Source organism: Barbus barbus, assembly GCF_936440315.1.
Source record: "Barbus barbus genome assembly, chromosome: 16".
NCBI lineage: Eukaryota > Metazoa > Chordata > Actinopteri > Cypriniformes > Cyprinidae > Barbus > Barbus barbus.
In genome coordinates, this window is record NC_136744.1 from 13,208,673 (window position 1) to 13,219,366 (window position 10,694).

At 35.3% G+C, this 10,694-nt stretch overlaps 1 protein-coding gene across 1 annotated transcript in view; it reads right to left on the minus strand.

Annotated features, from left to right (window-relative positions):
- Positions 1 to 7,921, minus strand: part of LOC306882173 (protein FAM204A-like) — a gene marked incomplete at both ends in the record, with an annotated part of 29,974 nt that extends 22,053 nt beyond the window's left edge. The window contains 4 exons of the mRNA XM_079436647.1: positions 2,396 to 2,485; positions 5,125 to 5,227; positions 6,402 to 6,496; positions 7,877 to 7,921. Coding sequence (XP_079292773.1) covers positions 2,396 to 2,485; positions 5,125 to 5,227; positions 6,402 to 6,496; positions 7,877 to 7,921 — 333 coding nt within the window. The remainder of the gene's footprint in view (positions 1 to 2,395; positions 2,486 to 5,124; positions 5,228 to 6,401; positions 6,497 to 7,876) is intronic.
- Between the last annotated feature and the right edge of the window lie 2,773 nt (positions 7,922 to 10,694).

A 10,694-nucleotide genomic window follows, 5' to 3' on the forward strand; every position in this document is an offset into this window, starting at 1 on the left:
CCAAACTTTTAAATAATAGTGTATAGGTAGCTACAGTGGCACATAAACATACAGCCATAATGTATGGCTACAAAAACAAATATTGCAACATTGCACCTAAATCTGAAACCCTTCATATTTCGGAAATGATCTTCCATATGAGCATCCTGTTCTATCCTTGCACAAAGTAGAATGATGTTACCCAGAAACTTTGGATAAATAGAACGTGCAAGTATCATCTCATCTTGGCATGTTCCCAGATCAAATCTTTCATACTCACATCTCCCTGAGAGACACTGAATCAATCTATAGAGCATTAGGGACATGTCCAGCAGATGACAAATGCACATTACCTGGTGAAAACTGTAATTTACAGTCTTTAGAGAAGAACAAATAAAGCAGCTAACAGTGGCATTACTGCGCAGCGACTGCCAGTGTTCTGTCAGAGGAAGACTTCAGCTGTCTGGCTGAGCGAGAGATTCGAGACTACTAAATCTGCTCAAATCCACTGATGCTGTAAGAAGCTTTCTGTGACAACATGGTCCTGGTAAGCCAATCAAAGATGAAAACCATGCAGTTTGTATTTGTTTTTTTACCTGCAAGCCATGCCAAACTAATAACGCAGCCTGCTATAATTACTATAGCAGTGTTATTTGATAAGAGGCAATAACCTTAAAAATTTCAGTGCTGTCATTTGCAAGCATTTAGACAGCATGATGGCATCTCTGAAATTCTTTATCTGCTTTTGAAGTATAGATAAACTCTCTGCGAAGGAATGCTTAAATCAGCCATTCTCAACCAAACAAAAGAACAAAGGCTAGGACTCATATAGCCGGGTGGCATCACAATGAAGTCCATGTAATGATGAAATGTCTCCGAGAATGGTTTCCAAAGAAATTGTTATTATGTCTCTGTCTACCTGGGAAAGAAAAAGATAAAACCACAAAGATACTCCAGAGATAAGCGTAATTGGCATCTGTATGGATTACTGTGACTCTGAAAAGAAATTGGCCTAAACCAAGGGCCTGTTGTTGCCATTACTGAGCTATTTAATGCTTGTTCCCATGGCGCTACGCTTGTTAGGAGCATGATTATCACCTTGCTTTGAACTGATTCAGATCAACAATCAACAGCATCACAATATGATTTCATTAGTGCGGAGTAAATGGTGTCATTTTCGCATTTACACCAAGAGAAACAGAAGCTGTAATTGATTACATAGAAAACTATTATTTGAGGTTAACACGATTAACGCTGCTCCTCCAAATTATATGGATAGGAGAGCTTTATTGAAGCATGACCTGAAACTGTTTTATCCAAAATAAAACTATAAAATTAATCTTAATAGAAAATGAATTATTGCAGAAACTGAAAACACATTTAAAAACAGGAATAGCTTCAGCTGTAGTACGGCAATAATCCGTAAAAGAAAATTATTATCACAAAAAGGATTTACAGAATGAGTCCTGCATACCATTTAGTTAACCTAAATATAAAGTTAATAACAAAAGATTAATTAGTGCTTTATGCAATATATCATAACACAGCTGCGTGATGAAATAAAGCTTGTGTTCATTGTTTGTATGCAGACTGACACCTGCTATAAAAATCCCAACAACACAATACAATAAAGTGGATGCCACTTCTGTAGTAAAAAACATTCCGTCTGAGGGTGGAGTGACATAAGAAATATAAATAATATTCGCAAAAGAATTATGTTATCTTAGTATTCACCAAATGTATAGGTAAGTGAACTGGAAGCACATTCCCAAACTTTGTCTGTACTAAACTGTTTAAGGTTGACAGTGAACATCAATTCCATGCAGTAATGCTGAAATCAAAGCTTAGGCCGGAATTTAGTGGAATGCATTTCAGATTCCATTGAATCAAAGTTGCGAGGCTTAAAAATATTGCCTGCTATGATTGCCCCAACTTCAGAAAAGTTGAATGTCTTTTTAACTGCAATTACAGCTGTGTGAATGTTACATTTTCTGCCAAATTAGCTTCGAAGCGCTTGATCCTACGTACACTCCTAAAATGTGTCTTTTTAAAACTGCAGGCACTGTATTTAGGTATGAGCTCACTTCAAAGGTGTAAAACTGGCACCTTGAAAATGTTTTAGCGCTCGGGTTGAAAGCATTGTAGCCTTCATTAAAAGGCAGAACCGAAAGTTCTATAGACACTGCCGTACTTCAAACTGAGGGAGGGCTTTCCATTAACTTTAGTGTAAAAGGGTTGCAAGACTTTCTGCCCAAGTCGAATGATGTGTGTGTGTGTGTGTGTGTGCGTGCGTGCGTGCGTGCACATGTGTGTGTTTGTAGACTCTGTGTCTTTGCAGGCAAAATGGCCGCAGACCCATTAGCTCAATTTGTCACAGTTGAAGCGCCCCCCGAGATGGCTTATCTGGGCAACATACCTCTTGAGTAGCAAGTCTGTCACTCAGTTCTTCCGCCTTCCCATAGTCCCCTTCAGCGATGGCACTCTCTATGCTCTTTTCCAGGCCTGACTGAAGATGAGAAGGAGGGAAATAAAATGAAGTGATTTTCAAGTAGAAAGAGAAGGATGAGAAGAAAAAAAAAAATCAAAGAGTAACTTAAAAACTCCCCCTGGCATTCTTTTTAATATGATTGCCATTACAACAACTATGTAGATTTCCTCTCATAAATGAAAATCGTTGGTTGATTAAATATTAGGCAAAAAATCTGTCTAGCCACAGGAGGCTACCAAACATAAATGTTGGTCTTTAATTAGATATTTCCATCAAAGCAGCAGGACTGATGAAGCAGAGCTCTCTGTCTGCTATTATGGATCTTCATGAGAGAAATCCCAAAAGAAAGACACAACATTCTCATATTCTACAAATTTCTAGACATGTTTGTTGTTCTTATGGTCCAAAAAAAAAAAAAGCTGAAAACCCAAACATAAATACACGGAGCTAAACTGAAAAAATAACCTCTTGATGTAATTTATTCTTGTGCTAATGTATATTCCATACTGTGATTTCAGAAATGGCCATACAATATTCATTCTGCTTAGGTAAACATTTCAGAGGGACTGTTCCAATCAGCCTCACTCACTACTCTATTAAAATGGATTTTCACAGCATATGCTCAGCCCTTTAATAATGTTTAATCCAAAATAGATATAGCCTTTGAAAGTGAGGGAAAATGGGGCAGCTGTCTAATTTAACGGGACAACTGGATATATATATGGTATATATATAATCAAAACAATATTTTAACTCAATAACCCAATATTTTAACTTGCTAATGCAAATTTATTTGAGCTCAACATTAAACGATATGGACAATTGAATTAGCAGCGTTTTCCTACTTAATTAAAACAAATTATATTTGCCAACATTCTGCTTACATGACAATTTACAAATTAAAATAACGGCAAAAACTGTATTGAGTTAATGCTGCAGAATGATAAGTAATATGCATTAGTGCAAAATTGGCTTGAAGTTACAAATGAATTAGTTCTGTTTACAAAGCTTTGCACTTAAAGAGACTTATTTATAGAAAATTTAATCAGGAAATTCCTGCATGACGAAATTAAATTATGAGCCAATGTACAAAGTCAGCTTTCTTGAATCATTCCTCATTCTCTCACATATTCTGCTCTCATCTCACAAAGAACAGACTGAATTCATTCATATACTGTAAAAAGACTTACTGTTTTAAATTAAAATGAGCTGTACTATATCTAAGCATACCTGTGCAGACATCATGGACAAACATCTATTGCTTCCAACAGCTATAGCGACAAACTCAGTGTTGATAATGTGAATTTTGTTGAATAATTGTCTGTTTACAAATTTGCTTTTATGCAGACATAGGAAGTAAAGCAACACTGCTTATGTGTCAGCACAATGCAAGCAAATACACTCACTAAAGGCATTTAATGTAAGGCTGATTCCTCTACAAGGGGCACTTTTCGCTAATATATTTAAAAAACATAATAATATATATGAATAGAATACATATTAAATTAAACAATTTAATTGTTTAAGGACACGCTAATTTATTTATATATCTTTGTAAAACATAAATGATCAACAAAATATGTTACAAAAAAAAACATTTAAAACTTTTTAAACTCATTTTCAGTTCATGTGTTTGAATATTAGTAATGTTTTTATCATGTACAGAATCAATCAGTATTATGATTTTAGCTTTGATTTTGGAATTTATGGATTTGGGATATTGACAAGTGAGGGTACTGACATTTTTCCACATTTCATTGAAAATATTTGAGAATTTTAATGTGAAAAATTGTCAAAATATTAAAGAAATGTGGAAAATTGTCATTCCCATGTCAATATTCAAATTATCACATTAATCAAAGCTATCATCAGATCTTTATTCCACATCCAAATAAATTAGATAAATTTCCAAACAAAGTTTGGAAAAGTTTCTCAAGATTTCAAGTAGTCAAAAGTGCCTCTAACAGAGCAATCACTCATTAACATAAAGTTTATGTCTGTAATATATCCAATACGGAAGTGCTATGAAACAAAAAACCAATGCTACTGCAAAAAATGTTAACAAAATGTGAAACTGCTGGAGGCTGACATTGATTCCCAATTTCAATGCACAGGCTTCAAGAGTGGGTAATACGAAAAACAGGTCCATTTACGGAGGACAAATGTTTCTTATATTGTTTATGCTGTTCTACAGCATGTGATGCCCTTTCAGCATCTGGAACAATCTTAATGTCATATTTGTTACAGAAGCTGTCCAGTGTATTTAATTTGCAAGCATTCCCCTCCCTATCACTGAATTACAGAATTACAGAGAGCTATTGAAGCCATTGTGCTGTGGCTTTCAATGGAGAAATCCACCTCATATAAGAAATATTAAAGACCAACCAGAACAGACAGTGCAGCTACATCTTCATGTCAAGATTAAGGTAATCTCATCATTAAATATAATATGATCTATTCTGTTATGCTCAGTGTCAGGCAGAAGAAAAGAAGCCTCCTCACTCTGTCTTTCACGTTTGATAGAGGAAACAATTACGAGTTACACATACAGTAGTCACAGAACAGAGAGAGGCAGTGGGATAAAAATGCTTTCAGCATCAGAGTGGAATTAGGACACCCACAGAGTGGTAGAAGAAGATGGCGGAAATCATTGTTACCATGCGGGGAGGTCTGCTACAAGGAGGCGGCTTGAGTCTATCATTGATGCCAAAATACTGCGTGAGCTCCTTCCAGTGCTCCTCCCGTTTCTCTTCAGGCTCTCTGGGCAAAGACACAGAATGACAAGTCTTTCTGTTTATTATTATTATTATTCACTCCAGGACTAGGCATGTATACTTTGTGAGATTCAATTATTTCTGCACACATCAGTTTTTGCTATAAATGGTAGATTATGGAGCCAGTCAGTATTTGGGAATATATTCTTCATAAATATGAAGAATTTTGTACTAAGATGAGACATTTTATATTTGTTTCCTTCATTTTGCCTCAAGGCTGGAATGATCTGAACAGATTTTAAAATCTAAGCATCACACAGCTGCCGATTTCATAAAGGGTTAGAAAAAAAACTGAACTTCATACACTAACCAACTATGGATCACACACTACCAGACTTTTCAAGTGATTCCAAACACAACAAACTCACGCAGAAACATGCACCTTGTTGCTTGGAGATGCATAACATATGAAAACAATATGTGCTCTAAAATTAGCTCAAAATCCCAAACATGTTTGATAATTTCCAATTGGATAGAATCAAAGTCTAAAGATCAAAAACTGGAGTCTGTACCCATCATACGCTACGTGATTTTCAGCTAAATCTGTCAATTACTAATTTAAGTCCCATCACATTGCATTTACTTTAGATATGCCGAAATCCATTTCTTACATCAGTCAATGAACAAATATATAATTTCAGAAGTATATTTGAATTTAAAATCATCATATACAATTCAAGCTAAAATGTTAAAAGAGTTTAATGTCTTGATATTAATATGAAGTATTCAGTACATATTCACATGTGTTAAGAACGTGGATTTCAGTTTGTTGTTTACACAACATCTCTCATAGTCTTTCTCATGACCTGCTGACTAATGTAGTAATGTTTTAATGGAATGACCTATTATGGAAATCATCATTAACTTATGTTAATATATTGCACATAAAAAGGCATGTGCAAGCATTACGCATATGAGAAAGATTTAAATTGTTTTATGCAATGACGCCTGTGGATCATATTAGTACTACTGTAGTAAATCCTACTAGAGACCCATGTTGTGGTGCCTAGGCAATGTGACTGCAAGAGAAATTCCTTTCAAACACAAATCAGCACAGCTGTATGAAGAATTATGTTTGCATTGAAAGGAATAAACAGGATACAGTTAACAACAGTAGAAATAACACAGAAAAACGCACTAGTAAGTAATGAGAAGAAAACTTGTTATAATGACCTTTCTTGTGGCGCCTTTTCCGCTTTATTTGTGGTTCCTTCATTCTCTGATCATCTTTTGCTCGCTGGAGCTCTTTGAACTTCTGCAACAAATTACAAAAACAACTCTTTTAAAGCATGACGACATTAAAATAAATTCTGAATGAACCAAATGCAACTTGTTTTGTTTAACTGTAGTGATTTTAACTGTCTACTGCACAATTAAAGTAAAGTCGTGACGTATTGTCAAGTATGGTGACCCATACTCGAAATTGGTGCTCTGCGTTTAACCCATCCAAGTGCACACACACAGCAGTGAGTAGTGAACAAATGCACACGCACGCACACACACACACACACACACACACACACACACACACACACGGAGCAGTGGGCAGCCATGCTGCGGCGCCCGGGGAGCAGTTGGGGGTTCGGTGCCTTGCTCAAGGGCACCTCAGTCGTGGTATTGAGGGTGGAGAGAGCGCTGTACATTCACTCCCCCCACCTACAATCCCTGCCGGCCGGGGACTCGAACCCGCAACCTTTCGATTACGAGTCCGACTCTCTAACCATTAGGCCACGACTTCCCCCCAATTAGATAAATAATACATAATATTATATTATGTATTATAATTAATAAACTTCCCTTTATAATTAGATAAATAATACATAATTTGTGACTTTACTGCATACATGCATAACTACAGTAGATCCACGTACTTGCCACTTATGCAAGGAAACTCCAGGAAGACAATCATCCCCAAATGCATTATTGTGCAAACCAGTTTTTGTGTTATTACATTCCACTTGTACACAAGATGAATGTGGCTCTGTGTCTGACTGACATGAGAGCTGTTTTCTGCTGTTTTCCCTTCATCAGCATCAGAGCTCAGGTCAGCCTCACTGAGACCAGGTGTTACGGTTTAACTGGTTTCCGTGTTATCTGGTGACCAACTTCCTGGTTCAGGTCCTTCGCTCCAGATGTGATGGGACGACCGCATAACATTGACAATGACCTGCAAAAATAGATGTATTAAACATTGTTGTTTCTCTTCAAGTAACAACAATGTTTAATAATAATAGGTTGCACTACTTTTCTGTAAAGTATAATTTACTTTGTAAATTATTTTATTTTTAATTACTTATTTTTCTGTTTGTATGGTTGAGATTGTATGTACCTGAATTGGAATCCACTAGACACTAAGCACAATTTACAAAACATTGTCATTACAGACCCACATGCAAAAACCATCATAGTTTTGATTAAAACATGAACCCAGATGGCCATTCCCATTACAACCATTAAAGCTCATGAAACTTTGCTGTTGTTTTTGTTCAGATTTTTAAGCTGAATTTTGATAATGTTCATATTTCATATATTTTTTATTCAACAAATTAGATGAGATACAAGATATTTCGCAAAATAAAAAAATCGATATCATAATTTATCAGAAAAGTACACCATCAAATGCAATGACGCTTACCGTTGCCTTCTGTATTTCTGCATTTTGAACATAGAGCTTCTTCATTGGATCGGCGGAGGAGCAACAGCAGTAACAAAAACGCTGATTGGTCACTTTGAACTCATTATGAAATGCGATCCTCCCCTTTACAAAATAGTGGAGGCTGCAGTTCTGTGTTATGAATAATAATTCATGTTAAGTCGTCAGTTTTTCCAGCTCGGAATAATAATAATAATTAAGTTTATGTATATTTGTCTATAAATAGACTATTTGTCTATTTATATTTAGAAATGACTTTCAAACACAAATCAGCACAGCTGCATGAAGAACAAATTACAGACTACTATTTCATTATAGACCACTATTATAGACAAATAGTGGGTGGATAAGTGTGATTTTTAACCATGGTCTTTTGCCAAATTATAATTTAGAAGTCAAAAGAAGATTATATATTATAGTCTATCAACTGGTCTACGTTAAACATTCATTCCTCTAAAATTTTGGGAGGTTTGTTGTTTCTGGTGATAAATTGGTTACAACTTAACAACTAAAACAACTATATGCCATACACTTTTTTTCATTTGCGAAAAATAAATAAATAAAATAAATATGGCATCTACTGGCCTCAATAAAGTTTTTAAAACAAAAATAACAACAATTAAAAAAACTATAGGCCTACTTTTATTCAGTAGTAGCACATCTTAAGGTAGGAATGAGTAAACTTATCCAAACGTAGTTGTAAGCCAGTTCAATTATTAAATTTTTTTTTTTTTACAAATGGCAAACTAAAACACAATTTCTCATGTTTTCCAGAGTGATAAGAATGCTCTTATATGAGCAATGTCTCCCAATTTATTCAGACAGCTGAGGGCATCAGCACATTATCATTCAAATGATTAGCATGCTAATCTTGTTTAGCCTGTGGCATTGGCAGACGAAAAACTCTGATGCTTAAATTGCTTATTTATATCAAATAACATCAGTTTTCTGTTTTGTTGCTAAATAGGGGTGGGCTTTGTGCCTAATTGCAAAACCACCTATTTACTTAAATGATTTATTTAGTGTGCACAGATTCTGAGGCAACAAGCTCATTTGTATTGTCATAATGTCAGAAATTTTCATCAATATAATTTCTGATTGTTATGCCTCCAGCGGGGGTGCCACTAGTTTTGAATGTGCCCAGCAATTAATCTCTCTCGCTCTTTCTCATTTGCTCTCCCTCTCTCTCTCATTTGTCCCTTCCACACTCTCTCTGTCTTTCTCTACATGTGTGTTCTGTAACCTGTAGCGAGTAAGCAATGCTCCTCGTTTCTGCTGACTGCTCCTTTAGTTGAGTGCATGTTAACCTTGACATTCTTTAAGTATTTATTGACATTCTTAGCTTTTTAAAGCCTCAGCCCTGTAAAGCCTGACATCTGAAATAATACTAAAGAAATATCAGTTGTCACTATATCTCCCAATAATATTTACTAAGTGTGATGCACTGCGATGATGCAGAGATGAGCAAATAAACTTTCATTAAAAGCCTGCTGTATCATATTTGATACATTTTAACATGATTTTTCTACAAAAAAAAATTGTATGGATATTAAGTAAACCTATGTTGATTTAGTCAATTAAATATTTGTCTCTAACATTACTAACAATATCTAAGTAATTCTTACGGTTACTTTATAAAGATTTCATAGCAAAAAGAGACACGTACCACGACCTAAGGGTGAACAATTTAAGAATTATACAGGCATTTTAATTCAGTATAAACTATTATTCAAATGTCAGAAGATTGCGTGTAACAGTTTTTTTCAGCAAAGTTTTGATAATTTTGAGGCCTAAGACTTTCATATATTAGATATGATACTGTAGGCTTTATAGGGTTAAGTATATGTTGTATTAGTTGGTTAGTATGTCCTTAAAAACATAAATTTCATCCAACATCAAGAACATTAAGTAAATATGACATGATAGAGCTCAAGTCAGCAAGATATATTAAACGTCACTCTACACAGCCCATATCCATAATTGATGTCACCCGCCCCACAGTTAATACCAATTTAATTATATATGTGACAACTCAATGACAAAGGCAACTAGAACTTCTAAAGGTTTGGTGGTGTAATATATCACTGAGTTACTACTGTCAAAATTATTATGATTATTCTTATTTTTGTTTATTAAAAGACATTTTTTCACCCTACACTGGCACTTTTGTTCCGTTTGGGCTCCAGATCATTATTTCTGTAAGGAGGAAAGCGTAATAATTTTAAGTAATCTGGATCTGTCAGAATTCGTTAGAGCAGATTAGCTGAGTGTGTACAAAGTAAATGAGATATCTAATACTAGCCAATATGGAGGTCCAGGGATTCCTCATTTAGCTCCGAATATGAGAAACCATGTTAAGAGGCGATTATGTATAGCTTGGCTTCTGGACTGGCTATATGCCTGTTTTCCTGTGCATTTGGCCCGATGGTGTGCTCTTGTATTGAATGACCCTTGACTTTTAGCCTCCATGTGTACAGTGTACAAGCAGTTAAAAATAACAGCCGACACCGCAGCACGAGGGAGGAGGAAAAGAAGGCTGACACCCAGATGAGATTATTCACTGTTAGCCTGACAGGACAGCCAGCTGAATTGTTTCAGAGAGAGAAGCGAGGGAAGCTAATTATGAGTTTAAGAAGAAGGTTGAAGGAAAAAAATTATAAGATTACAAAGAATAATTTGCAGATATAATTACACCAAAATTGGGTACACACAATCGTCAAATACATGTATTGCTTGACCTGGGTGAGCCAGTGAAATAAATCCTTCTTCTATAGCCTTTGTTAATTTGTTTTTATCATCT